General features: G+C 37.6%; 1 protein-coding gene across 1 annotated transcript in view; it reads left to right on the top strand.

The window, feature by feature from the left end:
- Window positions 1-24,233, top strand: part of LOC139733064 (relaxin receptor 1-like) — a 75,421-nt gene that overhangs the window by 30,008 nt on the left and 21,180 nt on the right. Inside the window, exons 4-12 of the mRNA XM_071643906.1 lie at window positions 3,590-3,670; window positions 4,625-4,736; window positions 8,781-8,852; window positions 10,187-10,258; window positions 11,112-11,183; window positions 14,231-14,302; window positions 15,369-15,443; window positions 18,089-18,160; window positions 22,063-22,134. Of these exons, the coding sequence (XP_071500007.1) occupies window positions 3,590-3,670; window positions 4,625-4,736; window positions 8,781-8,852; window positions 10,187-10,258; window positions 11,112-11,183; window positions 14,231-14,302; window positions 15,369-15,443; window positions 18,089-18,160; window positions 22,063-22,134 (700 nt within the window). The remainder of the gene's footprint in view (window positions 1-3,589; window positions 3,671-4,624; window positions 4,737-8,780; window positions 8,853-10,186; window positions 10,259-11,111; window positions 11,184-14,230; window positions 14,303-15,368; window positions 15,444-18,088; window positions 18,161-22,062; window positions 22,135-24,233) is intronic.

The raw sequence follows: 24,233 nt of genomic DNA, 5'->3' as shown, positions 1-24,233 counted from the left end.
CTTTGGCAAAAACAAGTGTAAACAGAAAGTGGGCTAAAGAAAGTCCGTACCAACGGTGGGGCTAAGCCCCCCCCCCCCCCCCCCCCCAGCCCCAACGTTGGTACGGGACGCAACCTCACCGCAACCTTACATTGTTACCAACATACAAGTTGGTAATCTGGAAGATTCCTCGACGTAGGGTTATGAACAATAAAGGCATTAACATCGCCCATTAACAAATCACGGGCCAGACAGAACAGAAGTCAGAAGTGATTTTCACAAGAAGGTCCTGTCGAACGGATTAGATTACGTGTTGATTTATCATACTACCTTGGTGAATCAAAATCTACATCGATATACAGTCTGATTTGTGTAAACCTGTAGTCCATTGTGATGGTAAAACGTGTCTACCTATATCACCGCCACCATCACTACTTCCAAACATGTACCACACGTTCATATTACTGCACATTTTCGTCCAACTAGGAAAACATGTCTACAGTAATAGATGCCAAAAACTATTGAAAAACAAATTTCATCACTACTGTGCTGTTATCTAAACGATCACTTGCATTGTCTGCATAGTTTAAAAAATGTTTGAATAAATGATTACAAATCACATTGTACGTCATGTATTTGTCTGTATTCCTTTTTGTAATGTGATTTTTCTAAACGAAAATGATGTTTCAAAGAGTTCATGGGAGTATGACCAGTGTTAAGAAAAGGACAATTATGTCTTAAAGAGGGATATTCAGGTATGAACAGCGTTATTCTAATGAACAAATGCAGATCTCAAACTTTAAACTGTACATTCAAAGATATTAAACGTGAATAATATTTCATGAAATTGCAAACAGAGTTTAAGCCAGCCCCATGCAGTTATTATAATTCACGACCTCAAGAAAAGATTTGTCACTGTTTGTGCAACATAAAGCGAGAAGGGTCTTCTCCTTTCCACACCGAACGCGCTTGATATTTGTGACGTCACTGAATGGCCTCAGCAAGCAACAACAGACTATTGGGGTGTTGCAAGAAAGTTGCGATCAATTGCAAATAATTGCTAATTTTGAAACAACCATTCTGATTGGCTCAGGGTCTGCCCTATTAAGAAGACATGCATGCATGCAACAATGATTTTGATTGGCCAGTGACAATCAGTTGCAAGTTGCAATTGATTGAAACTTTCTTGCAACTACAGGCGATGCACAGATTCAGGGGTAACTGTTTTTCTAGGTGAGCATTGTATTTTTATACCATACCGATGCAAAGTGAATCTAACGCTTTTCAGTGTCATTTGAATGATCTGCTTTAAAAACACCAACAGTATACCTATATCATATAACAGGTAAAATTCCATATCTCTCAGGCAATCGCCGTCCCCGACCACTTCGGCCAAAGTCATTGTCAGCATTAGCTTGGACTGGTCTTGCAGCCACACTATTTGAGTTATGCATTCGAAATGGCCGTGCCGGGTGATTTGCTGTTTAGTTACATTCACCATTGTTGGGTGGGCTTTTCAAATTCGAAAATGCTATGGCCCTTGCCTTCTAAAAAACAACAACAACAGAACCAACAACTTTAATATGCCTTCCAGTGATGGTTTGTAAACTGTGCACACGTATAGTAGCGTTCTGTGCCACCTTTCTTTCGAATGATATCACAATTAGCCTTAATTCAAAGTCATTTAACCTCTTCTTCAGTAGCAATGAATGCACTTATGTTATTTTAGCTATGAGACGTCATATGCTGTTGTTAGATCGGTCCATTTTATTGTGTCAGTAAAAACTTCGCCGAATTTTCTCGAATTCATCCGAAGTGCTTTCATTACCGCAGACATCCTTTTAATTTTCTCTTCGACGTCCTCGAAAGAAATACAGTCATTTGAATGATGTCATATTGACATTTTTAGCAGACATAGGTTGCAAATACCTTAAAGCTTTCAATTAAGTACATTAAAGCTTTCAATTAAATACATTAAAGCTTTCAAGGAAATACTCCCGTGTATCCCTGAATAAACAAACCTGACCCTGCAGTTGATATTAGCTACAGGACAATGTTAGAAATTGGGTTGATTGTTTGGAAAATAGTGAAAAGTAAATGATTAGCAGCAAGCAAGAAACCATACAAAGCGGGTAGGAGTTGAAAAGGCCATTGGCCTTTTGAAGGCAAACCTATAACGCTCGTGGTCTAAAACAGTCGTCTTGGAGGACTTTTGTGCGCCTCTTAACCGACTCCCAGAGGATACTCTTGAATCTAGAGCTAAAATGCAGCATGATACTTATAGCAGTAGCCTTACCTTCAGGCCGGTGGATGCCCTTTCCCTTAAAACCAGTGAACGATAGTAGCTGCATACAATGTGTCCTTCAGTCTGGAATTGAATTCCGCTACTTTCGTACGTCGTGGAAATACGAAGTAGAGGTCGGATTTTACACGTGCATGCCTGTACGTGGGGCTGGTGGTGAACTGAGCTATTCAGGCAAAAGGAGGGAAAGAGAAAAGATGGTCAGCAGGCTGGAAGCGAGGCTACGTGAGATGCGCGTCAACTTGGTTTCCCCCCAGTGGGAGTCACTTCACAAGGATGCTCCACATCAAAAATGTATAGAGTTGTCACTCCCTATTACCCCGGCAGTGGTATCGATGCTCGAGACGTTGTCATTAGCCGTGTCACGAGACATCTCCACTCCCATTGCCTTCTCAGGTTGTCCCCTCTGCGAGGGTTGACCTCGCTCTCGAGCGGTCATCGTTGCTTGTAATACCACGCTCTGCAGCCTCATCAAACCCTGTCATCGACCACCAAGCACATTTACACAATGCAGTCACCCTCATTGTTTGTCCTTCTCTTTCTGTTTAATTGTATAAGTTGCTTTTTTTTTTCTTCCCCATTGATCTCACCACAGACCTATTTATGTAGACCATAATGTTTGGAAAGTGATATTGAATTCCAATCACATAGTTTACCAGGTTAATGAACACTTTACAAGATTGAAAGTCATGATTAACAGACTTACCCTCCTCCTAATGACAAAAGGAGCTGATCCACCGAGGAGTTTTATAACACACACAAAAAATTATAAACAAAGAAAAGTGTATGCACTATTCCTAAAATTTCTATTATTAACGCTTATATTAGATGAAGTTGCACGAGGAATTATTTTAAAGTCTTAAAACGAAATTGTACCAAACTTGTACCAAACGAAAATTTGTACTTTAAAGTATATTAAATTCATCGATGATTGTTTTTCATTCAGTGAGATGAATTTGACAATATTAGTCTCAGATTGCAAAAGTTGAAAAAAAAAAACACCTTAAGAGATAACATAGTTTGAAATACCACATGTGCATATAGTTGGTACAGAAATTACTAGAAAATATAATAAAAAGTGTAGCAATAACTCATATCGTTGGGAAAAAGAAATCGCGATGCTATGAAGTTTGATATCTTGATATCCACAATGAGTGCTATGTGTTGATGTTTTTTTGTCACAAAAGACAATCTAAGGTTAACTCTTTCTGTACCAAATTTAGACAAATTTCACGCACATACTTATGGACAGAATATTTATGTGGCATGCAGGGGATTAAGGCATCATTCTTACTTTTATCTTTACAGAAATCCTTGAGGGATGGAACGAAGATTTTGACGTGCTTCACCGTGTTTCCGTTGGAGAGGTGAAATTTGTCAACGAATGTGGTGAGTTAGGGTCGGGAAAGAAAACAAGCAAACAAACAAAAAATATTTTCATGAACAACTCTTTTTCACGATAAGTTTCATAGACAATAAGGACCGTCTATATAAAGATAAGATGCTGACTTCACAACGAAGTTGAAAGGCTGGTGATTGCAACATTGTGCACCCTGGGTAAGTGTCGGTCTTCTATAAGCTCAATCACATTGTCGTAATAAATGAAGGTACAATACCACTTGATTTTAGTTATTGTTGTTTAAGCAATTTAGTGAAGTCCCCCCACCCCACAATCTGATTCCATTTAATAATCTGATAATTTCACACTATATAGCTGTTACATGACAGTGATTGGGGCTGATAAAAGCAGAGTCTAGAGCTGTTTCTGTGGCATTTTCTTGTGAAAATCCATTTCCACACAACTTGCTCCCGTCAAATAGCCTTCGCATTAAACTTGCTGTATGTTCGATGTTGTCGAATGTTGTTGTATTTTTTTTTTTCATTTTTCCGCAAATTACAGGTTGGGTACACTGATCAGTCAGGGTTCAACAACATGCCACTTACGCACCTCTGTTTGAAATGTTAATCATTTCTCATACAAGCCGTCGTGATTGTACTTTTAAACACGTAACTGTTTCCTGTATTGTCCTTTGTAAACAACAAAAAACAAACAAACAAACAAACAAACACACACACATTAAAAATCCCGCTGAGGTATTAGTGAAACATGGGGGAAATTGATATGTTTTGGTGGAGGAGACAATCTACGGAGTGTGATTGTTCTGTCGACGTTGTTCCTAGAGCAGACATTTTCGTTATGCACATTAGAATTAAGTCATGCAGGATACAATAATATGTTACTTTTTTCAAAAGCAAAGACAGACGGGGGAATATCTTACGTGATGCGAACAATCAACCAGTGCCTGGCTGCTATTGTGTCTTTCCCCGTTTTCACACGCACAGCTCTTGCCTACTACCCAGACGGCTGCACTTGCAAAAGGCTTACTCTGCTCGCTTGTTCCAATCTCAGCTTGTCCCGAGTGCCTCCGGGAATACCATCTAATGTTACACGATTGTAAGTTTGTTTCATCCAGTTTTTCTTCTCTTTTTAGTCTACGTATTCTTTTTGTTCCTCTTCGGGTCTTTAGAAAATGTGTTTGAACAGTCAAGTTAAGTCAAGTCTGTACAAGCCCCTCAAGTATTTTCATCAGGGTTGATTTGAAAGACTAAAATGATGATCGCCGAAGAGGGAACTGGTGTTCAGTTCCATTCCATCCATGATCAGCTGTAACAGAAACGTGGCCCCCAAGAGCAGAGAGACGCCGAATCATCCAAAAGGCATAACTCAGTGATTGTTAATCCTCTTTATCTTTAAATTGACATTTCAAAACCTTTTCCAAAATTTCTGTGACTTGGCTTCACTAATCCCCGCAATGACTTTTTTTTTTCTAAAGATCAGTAAGACCCTAAGACAATTTAAAAAATAAGCAGCACTTTTTGATGCAATTAAGATACAACTTGATGAATAACTAAATGGAGAGTATGCTTAATTATCTTGCAGTATTCTTTGACTTGAATTCAAAGATGCTGTGAATTTTATTGTATAATTTGTTTGTTTGTGTTTATGTTTGTCTCAACCGTATTGCAAATGATTATAAATGGTTATAAATAATTACATGCATTTTCATCTTGACATTATATCTAAGGCTCATTTTCGATAAGGCTATTTTTGTACTTCTCATGATTCCGCCACTATCATATTTGATACCCTGTAGTTTTGTTTGTTTCTTTCTTTTTAATACATTATTGTGTAAATTTGATGATTAAAGTGGAAATAAATGAAATTAAATTAAATTGAATAACCCATCGAAGCCTCGGAAAATTTTTACCCTAAAAAAAAAGATTACTACCTCGTCATTATTAGATTGGTACCCATGATTTTCTTTGCATAATTATTTTATATTACATTGTAGAGGTATATATTGGGCAAAATTTAGGAAAAAAAATTACAAAACTCTGCCACTTTTAAAAAGAAATAGGGTCTTTAATTTTCCAAAATGATTTGCCATCTTGAGAGTCAGTTATTAATTATACAATTAAGGGGCTTTTGAAAGTTCTTCAACCGAAACAAACTGTTAAATTTCAAAAGTGTTCATAATGAAGGGAATTTTAACTTCACTTGAGTTAATAAAATGAAAATAATTGCTTCATCTTTGTAACTCTTCTTCTTCTTTACGGTAATCTGCTTCGTGCAATCCTGGAGATTATTGTACGTGTTGTAGATATCGGCCGATTAATTGTGTGTGTGTGTATGTGTGTGTGTGTGTGTGTGTGTGTTTGACCACTAATTTACATGGAATCTATCCTGCATTTTCTGAGAGAAATGAATTATATTCTTTTACGTGCATGTAAAGCTGTCATGCACGCGTGACCTACAGGTTTAAGTCTCCTTCGAAAGACGTGACGATGAGGAAAAAGCATCTCGCCAAAGGCCCACGGGGCACTACAGAAGAGCTGGGACTCGAACCTCATATGCGTTCACGAAACACCGCGGTCTTATTCGCGTGGTCTTCACCGCTCAGCCATGACCAGCTCCAAGCATTATTGATTTGAAAATATGACCAAATAAAACAAAATGGTACAGAGCACAAACGAACACATTTCGACATAGTTATTTAGACTTCTCGTGATAACGTGATAATCAAACGTTGAATCAGCAAGTCAACTGCCTTTTTTCCAAACTGTTCTTACGTACTTTTATGACTGAAGATGTTCAAAGCAACCAGAACTGTCGTACGACAAATGCCCGACATGAGATTTAGTGTACACTCACAGTTAGATCTCATGGACTAAAATCTTTTCGGTAAAAGGCGAATGTCTTCACCGGATTAAATGATCATTAGTTCTGATACAATGGGGATAATCTGCCCATTGTAGCGAGAGAAAAAATTCTCGTTTTACTATCATTTATGCTGACCATCTATCCTAATACAACTTTGTGAGTGTGTACAAGGCAAAATGCTTAATGCAATTAATTCTTTGCTCCATTCATAGCAGTAATATGCGACGATTGGTCAGTGGATTACGAACCGGCCAATGTTCAAATTTCGTCGATTTTTCAAATTTCACTTTTTCCCAATTCATGAATACCCATATCAAACTCTGTCTATCACAAAAGTAACAGATCGAAAAATCACGAAAAGACTTAATTCTGGTAGTGGCAAATGGTAAAAAAAAAAAACCCTAAAATGTTGCTATTTGTGAACGTTTGTCGGCTAATGTGCCTATTCGTCACTTTGTAAAACCCGTTACGCGAACGGTTACACACCGTAATGGATACCGGTATGGCGAATTGTGTGCTTTCACTAATATTATTATGGATGGGATGGAGACAGGAAGAAATCAAGATCTCATAACATATTTTGTAGTCTTAATTTAATAGTGAGTTAATATGATTAGACCATAGCTCTCTCGTTGTGATGAGGTGATATGGATTAATATTTAATGTTATAAGTATTTTCCGTAAAAAATGGCCGTTAAAATGATTGATAAGATTGATAAGTCTCAAATTATTTCTGGTATCCAAGCAATACTCGTTTTTTTCTGTGATCGTTTTGTATTTCATCGTCATTAAAAAAAGAAGAAGAAAACTTTGCTCTATGAAGGTCGTCCCGCTCACCTCTTGAGTAGTGTGAGGAGAATACTACATAAGGGCACTTGTAAATTCACCAAACATGCATGCTATTACTTTTATGAAGTACAAAAATTCAATTTACATGTCACAATGCTCTTTGAGAGTATTACATAAATACATGAAATCTTACTAGTTGCGTATAAGCGTGCATATCATGATACTGGCAAGTATAAAAATGTCATCTAAAACTGGTGATCATTACTGTGCAACAAAAATAAAAGTACGATGAGTTCAACACTCGGGACATGTTGGTATTGGGTTTCCCGCTAGAATTTACTTATGGAGTGAGAAAAAACAGCATAATGTTTATTAGTATAACGTTGTAATTGATTGTAACTAATATAATACATTATGTATTTAGTATTGGTTGAATCTAATTTCTTGTAAATGGTTGTACTGTTTGGAGTCGCATATCTGACATGTCAATACCATTTTCAATATTGAATTATATTTGTGTGTGTGTGTGTGTGTGTGTGTGTGTCTGTGTGTGTGTCTGTCAGTGACTTTCGTTATATTAAATGTTCTACATGAATACTAGTCGGTGATTGGTCATAGTACAATCACGTGACTACTTTAATGCAGCGAGGATCGAAATTATATTAAGAGCTGTGACACCACGTCAGGTAATATGATTCAACATATTTCTAGTGATCAATAACATATCGTGTCATATAATATGATTCAAGAATTTCACAGACTGCTGACGAGGCTAGAATAAAATGAACATGTGTGTTTATGTGTACTTATTATAGTATAAGATATGTAATAACCTTGTCTAGCGTTGTAACACCTGATAGTCTCCTGGGAGTTATACTTTCCCTTAGAGACAACATTTTCTGTTGTAAGGTCATCTCCTGCATCTCATGGGAAAAGTTAAACTCCCGCGGGGATGACAAGTGTTACATTACACCTCTGAAAAGGCTGTGTCTGTATGAAATGTTTAGGGACAGAGCCCAAGGATTTAGCGTAAAAGTGTGCGTTAATACGTACTAATCTCGAACGTGTTAGCAGGAAGAAGTCTCCGGGATGTAAGAGCGATTTCTTTAAAGATGGAGAGCGTCATTTAATCAAAGAAATTGTGTTCACCCAGTTAATAGAGACAGCGCTCCTCTCTCCAGTGACACTGTAAACATCCGAGCGGCGACTCTATTGTTACACCCCTCGAGCGGGCAAATATACGACGGTGGATGGAGTGTTGTAGTCACCCTGGCAAGTCACCTTAGGCTTGTTTGCGAACTTATTGATTGTGGGGCATAGAATCGTAGAGACCTCAACCTGGTCGCATATGAGGTCTCCATCAATAGGAAGATGAGAACAAAAAGCAGCATATTTAATCCTCGACATGATACGGACCTGCCATCACGGCACCGTGCAGATAGCTTCACCCGCTAATGGTCTGATCATTACATTATTTGTATCTTGCAGGCATTTAAAGTACAACGAGATCGAGCATATCGACAACGAAACGTTTGCAAACTTTCCTTCTCTTGTGTTTCTGTGAGTATCGTAGGAATCACTCTGATCTGTATCAATTCATGTACTCATTCATTTCAACCCCTTTATTTTTCCTTTTTATTTGTTTTATCTAAAAAATGAAAACAGATTAAAGGGGGCGCCCGGTGCCCCCCCCCCCCCGATCCGCCGCTGCGTTCCCAAATAATTGTTTAATTCAATTCGATTCAATTCGATACATTTTCATTCAATTCGATTCAATTGTCCTTTATTTCCATCCAGCAGCAAAAGGTTATACAAATAGGTACCTACAAAGAGTACACTTGATAAATCATACTGTTAACAATTTGTAAAAAGTTAGAAATCATAAAGTTTAATACAAAACACATAAACAATTGAATAGAAACAATGCTTACTTTGCAATGAATACAAAAGATAACAACATACTTCCCTCATCCTTAATCAAGCTCATCAAGACCAACCATTCTAACACTTGCACTAAAATCTTTCAGCAATTACGTTCAGTCGGTGATCTTTTCCTTCGAGGTTACATTCGTAATTAGTATAGGGCGCCAAATGTCGCATGGTCTCTTTTGTCACATAATTACAATTTCGTTACGAATTCATATCGTTGACGAAATTGACGTTGTCATCTGCCCACGAAAAACATTTCAGTCATGAAATGACAATTTCCTGACGAAAGAGACAACGCGACATTTGGCGCCTCATACTTAATTACGAGCTTATCCTCGAAGTTAAGGATTACCGTCTGTAACTTTTATTACCCATCCACAATGAATCGAGCCCGGACCATTTGACCCCTCCATGATCTGTTCAAAGAAATTTGATGGCATATTTCCAGCCATTCCCCTTCAGTTTTTTTTTAATCTTATATGACCTCTATAAGATTATATGAAATTAATATGATAAGAATTTCTATGTGTATGTGTATATGTAGCTACATACAAATCATGAATAATCAAATATACATTATACGTATATATCATGACATTCATGTGCATACATAGATGACTGTGTGGAAAAGCGGCGTTGATATTGATTTGTGAATAAAGATCTGTTCAACACCGCCAAATAGTTTTGATACATTTGCATGAGACCCTCCCCGCGCCTGCATACATTTCATAATTCCACACGCGCAAAGAAGAAAACACACATCTAGTGGATAATTGTAGAAACCATATGATTAATTGCAAACACTGTCAAATTTGATGTCATTTTTTAATGCTCTCTCTTTTTCCCCCATGAAGGACAGTGTTTTTAACGACCCTAATGGCCTATTAAGTTATCCTAGCTTGCAAAATGAAAATAAAAAGGCACGATATCCGACATCTTTTCCACTCGTGTTTTTCCTTTTCCAGGAACCTCTTAGGTAATCGTCTGCAAGAAATACCCAGGAATTCTTTTGGTAATCTCCATCAAGTTACAAAACTGTAAGTTTTGGAATATCAATTATAGATATGAGAAAGATTGTATTAACGACCGTTGCGTTCTCGTATTTTCTTCTGATTTCATAACTGATCATGAATTGGTTTTTATCTCATTTTCGTCGGTTTATTTGCTTATTGGTATTTTGCCAATTCGTTATGACTTTTGATTTCAAACACAGTTTTCTCAGGACTGAATGTCATTATGTATCTGAACAAAGTACCTCTGTTTGATAAAGTCTTTCTCTAAAACGAGCCATCATTTCCTTTCTTTTTTCGACCTTTATTTTTCTCTCTTCCTCGGAATCCCATTGTTATCCTTGTTTTCTCCACGGATGTCATATCTATCTTTGTGATTTGTGACAGAGATTATCGTCCACAGCATTCTTGTCGTTTATTTCTTTTCGAGTCCAAAAACGCCATATTCACCGACATCTTTGTAGACATGGTAGATGTTGACAGTCGGTAAAGACCAAGAGACGTAATGCATATTCATGACTCCCTCCCACCGATTACTCCCAGTCTTTCAACAAGACACTCTTTCTTAAAGAAGTTGTCAGTCAACAACGTTAACATGGCGACAAATATGCTAAGAAAACAGATTATGACTCGCATATTGTGTACCTAAGAGATTGGTTATTATCTTCTTTTTATTTGTTTGTTATTCGTTTTCTGTTTGGAAATATTCATTCTCATAAATCTGCTAGGTTCTAGCTTTGTTGAAATTTTGCGTGGTAAGAGATGTAGGTCTTCATCGAAAAAAAAAATATTACTCTTCAGTCCAATGTAAATTCCCTCATGAATTCTCTCTACATTCTCCAATTCTCTTCTATTTTTGTTTGGTTTTTGCTGTCTACAGATATCTCTCCGAGAATAACATATCATCTATAGAGCGAGGTGCCTTCCTTGGATTAAACAGCTTAAATTGGCTGTGAGTTGATGCATTTTAGGGACAATCACTCTCCTGGCAAACATCTAGGGTGGTATTCTAAAGCCGTTCCAGGAGGATTTTTCTTCCTAAGTCAGGATTTTTACTAAGTGGTATTCTGAAAATCTTCCCAACTTTCTTCCTAACTTTCTTCCTAACTTTTTCCTATACTTATAGGAATAAAGTTTGGAAAATATGCAGCAGGATGAATTTTAGGAAGATATGCAAATTTCTGACTTAGGAAGAAGTTTGTATTCTAGAATGCACTTGGGAAAGAATCTTAGGAAGATTATTAGGAAAGCCCCAACCCTGCGTAAGTACGTTGTTGAGATGCAGCAGGATGTAAATCATTATGGCATCTATGCTTCTTGCACATGCTTTGAATTAAAATGTCGCAGAGATTTCCGACAAGAATTAGAGCCACTGCCTCCACTCAGATACTTAGGCTCTGAAGCTGCGAGATCGGTCAAGAAGATATAGGGATTGTGCGACACAACCAGATTAACGATACCTTTCCTCCTTGGTGAAATTCTCCTCCCTGTTCGTGCTCAGCGTCATTTTGTACAAATGCTAGGGATATGAAGACAACGATCTGCATCATGATTACTATAATCTGTACAGGTTTCTTTATACAAATGATGGACAGGATATAGTGCGTTAGTGGAGGCGTATAGTGCACTCGAGGGTATTTACAATTGTGAAACATGCACTACATTGTAAATACCCGAGAGTGAGCTACGCCTCCACTAACGCCATGAAATAATCCTGTGCATCATTTGTTTTATAAAATGGGTCGAAAATTCGAAAACTAACAGCATTTTTCAGCGTTTTTCACGTACCTTTGTGGGTCAAGACGTCCGAAGATGTTCGTCCCAAACATTTACGCACGTCGCACTCGGAAATCCCGCACATACAGTATAAGTATGATGGGGGGGTTGGGTTTCCGGACACTTAAGTTCCCGCATGAAAACTTACTTATTTTACATAGAATATGCACCCTTTACCTTAAAGACTTGATATAGACTCCTCATATAGGCCTACTAGACAACATACTCTGAAAACGGCGTGAGAATTAACCTGCTAAATCGTTGGATTTGCCCTTCAAAGTGACTCCATGTACGCGTCCGGTCCCACAACGGTTGGTCTACTGTACTGTCCAAAGTGTACGTATAAGAGTATACGTACGCCACACATGTAATACTGTATACGCTATATATTTCGCGGGGGTTTTATTTTCACGAATTTCGCGAGTCGGGAGCTATTCGCGAAATTAACAACACGCGAAAATATCACCTTCCAAAATGAATCCCTTGCCTTGATGATACCAACATTTCAGTACTAGTATACCATGTCACGGCTTACCGAACAGACCATACTGGCTTAGCTTGTTTACGTACATATAGCACGTCCACGTCTACTTACGAATACTGTAGAGAGCCATTAATCCATTCTCGCAAGGGGACCACTCGTCAGAAATCTAGTGCGATGGACTTAACCACTTCAGAAATGTTGAATTCTAACTTACTAGTTCGCAGAGTTTGGCAAGTTTTTTTCATGCAGTGTATAACTAGTATCATTCTTATTTGCTAGAAAGCTGAAATTCACACTTTCTTTGCCACTTCATATTTTCTCTGGTCCCCCAATCGCGAATTTAACCACTCGCGAAAATGTGTGACAGCGGCAATTCGCGAAAATTTATGTACGCGAAAATTATAGCGTATACAGGGTATGCACAAGGGAAGAAAGGGCGGCCGGCCGGCAGCCCGAACTAGAAGTTGTTTACAGGATTGACAGCGCGTACTGTATGCATGCAATTCAAAGGAGCCGCCGCGCGCACAGACGATCGGCAATAGGATTTAACACGCAGTGCGATGGGACTAGAATAACCAAAGCACACATGACTCATTTCAGCGCTTCCCATTGGCTACATTCTTGAACCCATTTTATAATACTTATTAGTACATTGCAATGATGCGCTCTCATCTGCGCGCAATAATGCAGTCTCTATCTCTCACCATTTTTGGTGAGTCATAGCAAGATAGCAAGGATTTTCTTTATTCTACGTCAAAAAAGGAAATTCAGTTATTTTTTTCAGAGTTCAGTAGGAGCTTGTGAGGTGATCACATCATGCAACGTTTAGGCCTGTAGCACTGATTCGTGAAAGCATGAAGAATCATACAGTTCCACATTTATTTTCTTTTTATCATACCCAGCTATGATGAGACCTTCACAGTATTCTGTTTGTCATATTCTACTCATTAACTCAGATTTGAACCTGGCGTTGAGTACGCTTTATTTGGTGTCACAGGCGTAAAAAAAACCTTAATTCTCAGGTTTCCATGTGATGGCATTCTTATATCTTTAATGACATGTTTTGTTCTGATAAACATCTTATTTCCCGTCCATGTATTCTTTTGATTTTGATTTGATTTGATTTATTGTTCCACATCTCAAATCACGAATAACATGACACAATCGATTTGACATAAGACTGAACATAGCGTCGTAATTACAAAAAATACAAGAGAAGACAATTTTACAAACATGAAATGTGGGGACCTACTTAAAAGCAAATCTTGTAATGTATAGGTCCCTTGTAATGTATAGGTAAGAATGTGTCGTGGCAAAAGAAAATCAATAAATTTAAGAAGATGCCCCTCTAGAGAATAACTACAAACTAGCTATCTATAATATAGACGATAATACAAGCCTACTATCATAGGTAGGGTAAGCGTATATCATATTAAGCATACCCTACTTAATATGATGGTAAACATGGCTAACAACTTCACGGACAGTGTGCCTACTACTTAGTTGTATTTATAGGGTATATGTTTGGTGTTAAAAATGGGGATTTTCAATTCTAAAATAGATTTATGAATATCCATAGCCAGTAGAATCATTATTATCAAAGACGGCAAAACACGTGTATTAGATTGCCCTTTTCCCCCCAAATGATTTAAGACTATAATATTGTTTAATTGTTCTACTTGAGAAGTTTCTCCCAGTAATGTTTACATTCCTTTTGTTTTTCGACTTACATATCGCAGATTCCTGCAGGGTAATTCGTTGCGATCTCTTGAGGCTGGAATGTTTTCAGGATTGGAGCAACTATACTGGCTGTGAGTGGAAACTTCTGTACCATTCTTATTTGGTCGCATATGATACCGAAAGAAATACAAATGCCTTTCACTTGACCTACAACGAACGTGGCATTTTTCCTCATACAAGGTATCATAGGGGATTACAAATATATAATGTTGCGTCTTTCGAACACCCCCGGCTGTTATATCAAGTTACAAATAGACGTATTTTGAAAACCTCAGCCCTAATTTGTCTATGAAACTTCAAAACTTTAGGTAATCATCGAGGAAAGTTCTAGAAAAAAATATAATTACTTAAATTGCCAAACCACTTCAACATGCCATGTGCACTTCTATTTTTGCGTCTGGCAGATATCTCTCCGGGGCATCTATATCAAAGCAGAGTAAAACGTGAGCGAGAAGAGGACCTGTTATTGTTACATGCTTCTGAGACTCAGAGACGGCGACGATTTCCATTATTTGAAGTGAAATTCTGCTCACTCGTTCTTTCGGTCGGGCCAACCCCAGTGGAAATTCACACCAAATAGGTTAATAAAACATGCAGACCCAAAAGTAGAAAGTCTTTATCGATGTTTCATTTCATCACACACTTGGCGTGTCCCTTAAGGGGTAAATTTCCATTCCTCGTTTCATGGGTTTGAAGTTAACTTGAAATTAGATCCCTTGGAAGGACATGTATTATTTCCTAACCCGGGTATTTCTTTTGAAGTTTTCGTGAAATTCAAGTAATATATTTATGCTTTGCTGTGCTTCTTTGTGTCAGATATTGATAGATCGCCGCCAGTTCCATTTAACATACAGCACAGGGCTGTATGTATGAAAATGTATGTCGTTAGTGGGAAAAGGGACTATTTGCAGACATTCTGTAACTGTAGGATTTTATCTTGTTCTTGTTGTTTTTATACGGAACGGTCATCTGGCGTCTGACGGGCACTTGGCCATCGACGTGTATTATGGTCCAATGCCCGCATATATCACGTCATCAAAACCCGCAAATGAATGACGAGTACAATCGATGTATGGATCGATCCGTCGATCATTAATTTTCAACTTTGTTTTTTTTTTTCATTTTCAATGTTTCTAGAGATTTGAGAGACAACAAAATTTCAGACTTGAAGGAGGGAAAGGCGCTGAAGGATATCAAGTCCATAGCCTGGATGTGAGTATAAACCATTATATACGAGCAAATCTTTCATGTACAATGCACTCCCCTTATAACTAACAAAGTTATAACAAATTTCTCGTTGCAACAAAATCGAAATACAGGTCCAAAAATTATAACCTACATAGTGACATATCTCCAAACACTATACTGTTCAGCTTTAACGAAATTTCGATATTACGAAAGAACACCGCCGGTCCCGAGGACTTCGTTATACTGGTGTACACGGTATACCACATTGATATTATCATACAGCATGGTAGCTACTCATAATGTTACAGGGCCGGCGGAGCGTTTTCAAAACTTCCGGGTTTCATGAGCTAACAAGCAAAAAAAAAAAAAAAAAAAAAAAAAAAAAAAAAAAAAAAAAAGGGGGGGGGGGGCCTTCAGCGCAACTTCTGACAATCTATCTATTTCTTATTTCTTTCTAGTGCCACTTACGGGGTAAAACAAGTGGGCGGGCCCATGGTGGTGACACCTTATGTATTTCTTTGTATGGTGCAAAAAAAAAAAAGGGGGGGGGGGCTCGACACAGTTACGTTTGCGTGCCTTTGTATAAAAAAAGACGAAAAATTAGATTGTCCGTGAAGTCATCTGCAAACGATGCCCGTAGCCCTATCCACCACTTGACACACCATTCAATTTTCCGTATTCCCAGTCATTACTATGCCTAGAATTATATTTTATGACAGCTTCGTCGCAGTTGCCGTTCCATGGCCATAACTCTTCTGCGTACCTCGAACAGAGCTGTCCATTATGACTCAGTGATGAATCAGCCATCTTGGGTTTGATTGTGCTAGACCTGCCCTTTAATAAGCATCTTTTTTTTTCTCTGAAACTGTTAAATGCTGCCATTATGATCAAAATATTTCCTTTAGTCTAGTAGATAAGCTCGGAAAAGAAAACAGGTAGAATACGTTTTTAGGCATTCTTCATACATCTTTATGAAATATTGATTCGAGTAAAGCTCGTTTCATCGTACTTGTAATCTTGTAGCGTCAATTACAGTCATACCCGTTGGTGAGGTGCCAAAATTTCTTCTTTTTTTTACTTTGTTCTATTTTGTCTTGTTTTTTCTACGATTGCCATCGTCTGACCCTTTACGTGTAGGCTAGATCTTCCCTGTACCTGTTAAAAGCTGCAGAAAGCAATCCTCTTACGGCTAACGCTTCGTATATAGTAACAGCGAGGACTGCTATATGGATTAGAAAAAAAAATCCCTAAGGTGTCTGCACTTTTCTGGCGAGTTCTATGGGTAGAGTGGTATCCATGCGCACTGTTGCATGAACAAACTCTATCAGGGCAGTGAACTGCAGAGCAGTAGAAATTTGTGCTTTCCTCTTCTTTTATAGCAATTTTTCTCCCCCTTTTTTTTTTGGCTACATGAAATCAAAAGGATACGATAATTAAACTAAGATAACGGCACGAGCAAAAAAAAAAAGAAAACATTTCCTTTAACGTTAAAGGGAAGCAGATTAAAATTACTTTGCAATTGAACTCCATGTTTTAAATATGTTCCTCTTTTTTCCATTTTCTAATTTTGTTCATTCTCCTATCCGCGTCTCCTACGTATCTGGCATTTCCTTTGATTTTGTGTGTGTGAGCCGGTGCTTGTATGTGGTGTTTGGCTGGGTTTCTTTATTTTTTTCATAGCTTTATTCTTTTTTTTTTCCTGGTTTGCAATTACAGGTATTAACTGGCACCACAGATAAAGCTCCAAATTGCTGCAACTCTAACATGTCTAACTACTGTCAATTTGAAAACATAATAGCGCAGCTATAACTCAAAGGAGACCATTCAACTTGTCTTTGCCCTATAGTTAGCCGAACATTCAGTTGCTTTTATAACATTGTATATAAAAAAGACAGTTTTCCCTTTCCTCGATACCCCAGCTCCCTCCCACCTCCTTCCCAGCTCTGAGTTAGTTGGCTTACTTCCTGATGCCTTTGGCATTCAAAGGCTGTCTCCTGGGTTGTCGGTATTTCATGGGGTAAAGCGTTCATGATTTGCGCAGTGAAATGGCTCTACCTGTAGCGTAAAATGCTTGGGAGATTCCAGCTGACTGGTTGTTGAATAATAACGTAATGGCATCTAGAGCCTTTGGAGGGACTGATGTCATTCTCGAAACTGAAAGCACAGCCGCAATCCTACCCTCAACCCAATTACGCTCTTCGCTGCTGAATTAATCCGCCGCCTAGTATTGAGCCTTTCCGAGTAGTGTTCCGATGCCTTTTATTGACTTGTCTGTCCCGAAAAACTTGAAATAGAACTCCTCAATATACACATACATACATGTACGCATGTATTGTCAATCCCATAATAGCGCAGCTGTAACTCATATGTATATTAAGAGAGAAAGGGGGAGGGGGAGGGGGAGGGGGAGAGGGAGGGGGGAAGAGATGTGTTAAAAGATGGGTGCGAGATGGGTTGAGGCTCTTACCATTATGTTTATTTGTGCCATCTCGAGGAAGTTATTCCGTCAGCTATAAGTGTTGGAAGTCAGCTATTAAGCTGGTTGTAAACGTCAAATGAAGTCAAAGGAAACGCAATAAAGCACTTCTGTTATGTTATGTTAAGGTATATATTACTTTAATTGATATGACTGATAAAGCATTTATTAATTATCTGTCAAATTTCCGCAGTGATCTAGAAGGAAATGAAATATCCAGCATCGACGCCAAGTCATTTGCCAGCAACATTTCCATCAACGTGCTGTGAGTACCCCTCATTGTCGTAGCTTTTAACATGAGGAAATGGATTACAACTCTTAAAGGGGGTTCAAGTTTCTGATTCAAACATGTTGTGTCATAATATGCCATCTAAACTCTAAACGTTTATCCTGTTCTATACATGCTATAATCATTTCATGAATAGACAGAATAAGTCCAGAAAATGTTTATAAAGGAATGCACTTACTTTCAATTCACTGAAAATGTTGTATGTATCTTTGAAAAACTCCGCCCTCCTTTGTATATTGTACAACAATCCTGCTGGGAAGAATACAGTGTCTTACAGTGTGTTCACAAAGTGTTTACATAGTCGACTGTGCGAAAACGCTCCAAATTTAACAGCGTGAAGATGATTGTGGTGTGTTTTGGTTTTTTTTTTTCACACAGAGAGTTCACATAGTAATGTTCTGTTTCACACTGGGAATTGATGATTCACAATGTGTTCACAATGTTAAAACGCTCGAATTTAAAGGTCCAGTTTACCTTTGGGAACAGTGATTAAATAATTTTCAAGATATGACATTTAATGCATATGTGTATGTCTGTTGTACCACAAAACATCCTATCATATAAATTTTTCGTAATAAAGCCTAAAATATGAAGAGATATCTGTATTTTTTCTCAATAAACCGTAACCGTAGACGGTTTAGTCTGGAAGCATTTTTATTATAACTATTGTTCACATTTTGTATATTTAACAATACTTAACATCGATTTTACCAATTACAACTTTGACAGTGGTTGTTTCTATCCCTAACTCACATTTTAGAACTATTTTAAAGCACGAATGCTGGGTTTTTGTTTCATCTGCAAATGGTAAATTATGCCTTTAAGATTGTGAAGAGATTTCACACTGCTCATGAAATAAATTACTGTAGTACATTCTTTTCGCATTTTTCAAAACAGTTCCAAGAATATTTCTATATCTTTTATACTTTTCGGCATGAATTCCTTCAAAGTTCGCTACAAGCAAAACCTGGAAAACTGTAAATGAATTACTGAATGGCGGTAATAGAAGTAAAAAGAACACTGAAGTGGATAAATTGGTAACAAATACTATAATACTTAATAATATAGTACTTATAATATAGTATAATACTTTAATAAAGTGTGGTGTACCACAAGGATCAGTTCTTGGGCCAACGCTCTTCTTCATATATATAAACGACTTAACAAATTCAACTTCCTTTTTTAATTTTAGATTATTTGCTGACGATACAAATATATTTCATACATTTAATGTTGGCCAGAGGGAAGTTGACATGGGGATCATCAATCTGCATTAAGGGAAAATTCAAGACTGGTGCAATTCTAATAAAGTGACAATTGATTTGAAAAAGACAAATTATATGATTACCAAAAGTAAAAAATGGGAATTTACTGTGAAAGGAACAATGAAACTATCAGATAATGTCATTAGTAGAATGAATGAGGCATCTTTTGTCGGAATATGCATTGATAGTCATTTGCCTTGGAGAAGTCACATACAAGCTATAAATAAATGTGTGAGACGGAAGGCTGGTATTTTTTTTTAAATTACGACACTGTGTCCCCCAACATGCACTTATTCTCCTGTACAAATCTTTTATCCAGTCCAACATTACATATGGAATTGAAGTGTGGGGGAGTACATGCAAATCTTATTTAAACTGCCTTCGTCTTAGTCAGAAAATGGCCATGCGAGCTATCACCTTCAGTCCACTCAGAACACCTTCTGATCCCCTGTTCCAAAAACTGGGAGTAATGGACGTATTTGAATTACATAAACTTTACATCTGTACATTTATATTTGATTTGTCAAAGGAAAATATGCCTCATGATCTAGTAGAATATTGTCAGAATATTCAACATTCTTATTCAACGAGGGGCAAAAAAGAAGGCTTGCTTTATCTACCAAAATGTAAAACTATTATGGTCAACTCTCACTTTTTTATATAGGAGTTAAATTGTGGAATGCTTTGCCCAAAAACTTAAGGAGAATTAATACCAGGAAAAAATTCTGAAGTAATTTAGCAAAACACATTAAATATGTATAGACAATGGTACTACAAATCAATAACGTTATAACAGTATTTTTATACGTATTTTTATTTGTTCATTATGTAACACATGTCAAAGGACCAACACCTACTAGCACCTGTACTACCTCTTGGTTCTTTTAGCAACCTCATTGTGTACATTATTGCCATATTGTAGCTCTCTTTTTTTTGTAGTAAATACAAGTGTAATTTCATATTACATAGTTATTTATCCATTATATATTCGATATGTTTTAGATCGTTTATACAGCAAATTTTATGTGTGCTATGTAACAATGTTGATGTATAAACATGTATTCAAACTTTCTTGTACACATGTTGTTGTTATAAATAACTCAAAACTCAAACTCAACTCATTTCACACTGTGTTTACAATGTGTTCACACTGTGTTTACAATGTGTTCCCACTGTGTTTCACGTTGTGTTTCACACTGTGGGACACTGTCTTCTTTCCAGCAAGGAAGGTCTGTGCGACTTGTGCTGGTTTCGCCAGCTTCTACCTTTACTCTCTAAAAAAGATCGAGTGAAAATATTCACTCTTGAAAGAGTGAATACAAAAAAAAGAGTGAATTTAGAGTGAAATTGGAGTGAATTTTGAGTGGAAATGTTCATTTTCACTCATTCTGGAGTGACCTCAGGGATCAATCGAAGATTTTGGAGTGATCCCTGAGGTCACTCGAAAACGAGTGAAAATGAAAATTTTCACGCAAAATTCACTCCAATTTCACTCTAAATTCACTCTTTTCTGTTATTCACTCCTTCAAGAGTGAATATTTTCACTCGATCTTTTTTAGAGAGTACTGTCTTGTCTGATGTCCAATATTCAGTTATTTTCATAATTTATGAATATTTTACTACATAAAGGAAAGGAAATATGCAGAGTGTAACAAAATTGTCTATCTGTAAGCTTCTGTGAATATTTTTTTTTCTTGTAAGATACTGAATGGGTGTCTTCCATTGCCCTGTACCTCCAATGATACACTTGTCTGTGGAGTTTGTAATTTCTAGTCTTACGCAAGTGACAAATCACCGTCTTAAGCCGGAAAGTCTAACTAAGCCAAGAAGTCAATACCAATGTACTGATGACGCAGGCTTTGATAGATTGTTATTCATTTCAGTCGTACACGTCTCTCTCCGAGGAGGATTTCGGGTATTTGCCGTTGAAATTGCAAAATTCTCCCCTTATGAGGCATCCGTGGAAGAAAAAACGAAAACGAAAACAATCACTGGCTGTTTATTCTCTGGAGCCAGTAAGATAAAATGAAGACATTCATCCTATCGACAGTCTACAATGCAAAGCGGGCTTCTATCTGACTCTACATGACTCGGCATATCTGTAGACTGCAGTTATTTCGTCGTCACATTATAGTCTTTATTGCCTTTACCTGGGAGATACCCAGTACGAGGCGACTGTAGTACCTCCTTGCCCTCAGAACTCGAGTGACCTTGTTCTCACAAGGCTTGATGGGCAAAATCACTATAGACAAGAATCAGCAAAAGAAAAACCACTGGATATACACATAAATCATCCAAACACACATACGAACACATAAACAAATAGGCACACACACACCCACACTCCTTTAGCGATTATTCGAGTCTACAGAAGGCCATTAGTGGTGAATTGTAGAGTTAAGATTTAATTTGCTAACTACTTTTGTATTAGAAATCGTCATTATCTTTATTCTTATTTGAACATAATATTGATCTTTTAATACATGAGCTCCCTTGCGGTGTATCACGTTATACACTGTTATATTGTCTAACTCGATGAAAAACCCTACACCACAGGTGTAGTAACGCTTCTTATGCCATTATTCTTCTTTTATGTTGTTATACTCAACACAGAATTCTTAACAACAACGTCATAAAAACAGTTGACCGAGACGCTTTCCGCACTCAAGTGCTACTGAAAGAATTGTAAGTATCACCATTTACCAGTTAAAGACCCTCCATATGTACTGCCACTGACACCTAACGATGGTTCCTAGTATCATACAAAGTATTACTGTTTTGTTTTGTTTGTTTAAATAGATATCATCATGATAAAATATAATCCTTTGCCTTTGTAGGATTTCAAAGAAAATTGCATACGTTTGTGTGCGCGCAAAGTGTGTTGATGCAGTGGGGGCAGATTTTCGGGAATTTTCACTTTGCACGCGGAGTAATATTGCAACTGTTTGACCTGTTCTGTTTGCTTTAAAAAGAAAAGAAGAGAAAACATGATATCGTCATCAGGTCAAATTAATCATTCATGGTTGTGTTTCTGCAGTGTGGGCTTCTTTATTAAGCCCTTAAAATAAAACGAAGAAGAAGAAGAAGAAGAAGAGACAGCCGTTATTATATTCGAGTAATAGAGTCCATGCATCAGGATCATTGTGTCATATGTTGTTGTTGTTTTTTCGCTAGGAGTAGTCTGTGGTTGTTCAAATGAATGATGAAAAGAACGACGAGTTGGATACGAATGCACACTGATGTTATATCAAAGTATTTTGAAAAATTAAAGGTTGGCATTATTTCGAGAGCTTCTATTTGCCTCCAAAGAGAGTGATGTATAAGTGTAAAAGTGTAATGTCTAAAAAGACGACCAGCCCCAGTGTTTCATGATTTGTCTTTGCAAGCGGTGCCATTGCTGTTTGATATATATATATATATATATTATATATATATATATATATATATATATATATATATAATATTATATATATATAGTGCATGAGGCTGAATGCACTATAACAATATAAGCACCGACAAATTCTGAATTTGCCCCGAAGGCCAGTTATATTCAATGAGGCCGCAGGCCGAATTGATTATAATTGCCTGAGGGCAAATTCAGAATTTGGAGGTGCTTGGTACTTGTTATAGTGCAATAAGACGTCATGCACTATGTGTTATATAAAATAGCATACATACCCAGTAACGTTAGTCCCAGGCAAGATAAATTGAAAAAATACGAAAGCCTAGATCATTTAAGACTCTACACGTGTCTAGACAAGCAATAATACCAGTTTCTTTGAACCTGTGTAGACAAAATCCTGAAGATCCAAATTCAACTATAGAGTCTAGGGTCTACGTGGTTATCTAACGTTTTCTAGGCCCTACGATAGGTTAGGTCAAGGGGCCCTGGCCTAACGTTTTCTACTAGATCTAGAAATTTCTACGTCACTTACGAGCGACAGAGCTAACGTACAGTTAACACTTGACCCTACAATACAGTGTAGGTCTACCATGGATCTAACAGTAACACGTTAGACGCCCTACTTACTGCACTGTGGGTCCAGGACCAGGACTAGATGATGTTTTGTAGGATTAGGAATCTACTGGATTTAAACACAAGGCTCGTGCCAGGCATCATTGAAGTCACCATTGCTGCACATGTAGATTCCGAGAGTGTGTTGTAAATGTCGTAGTAAAAGGTCATAGCGCAGCGTGATCAAAGAGCGCTTATCGTATACCGTACACACGCTGCCCATTTCCACGGCGCACTCCCGCGTAGAATGTACGGAGAAAGCGGCACAAATCTTTGGTTGACTTGCTCAATATCCGTCGGATTGATTCCTTTTTCAGAACAGTAGGAGTCCAAAATTCGTAGGGCGTATTTGATGGCTTCCTTTGTGTCCTTATTATCTAACATACTGTTTACATAGATCAGTCTCTGTAAAAGTAGCGAACCTGTTCATTTCAGCTTCCATGTTTAAATCTACCGCTGAAAGTCTAGTCCCACACAGATTAGTTGCCGGCATGGCCAGCGAGAATTGAGAATAACGATAATATCGAGCAGGCATATCGCGGTTGTGGCGCAATCGCGTCGATAAGGTGCGGGATTCAGTACTCGATGATTAAAATGAGGGAGCAAAAACCGATATCAAATCGATAGTGGGTTATCGTTGGCAATCGTTATATTTTGCGTGCACTATAACTTTTGTCATGCACTGCCGGCCTGTATCATAAGTATGTATGCTTATATATATATATATATATATATATATATATATATATATATCACTGTGGTAATGATA

Source organism: Diadema antillarum, unplaced genomic scaffold, assembly GCF_040938485.1.
Source record: "Diadema antillarum isolate AM-2024a unplaced genomic scaffold, OU_Dant_1.0 seq00000460_RagTag, whole genome shotgun sequence".
Classification (NCBI taxonomy): Eukaryota; Metazoa; Echinodermata; class Echinoidea; order Diadematoida; family Diadematidae; genus Diadema; species Diadema antillarum.
This window is presented reverse-complemented; position numbering and strand designations above follow the sequence as displayed.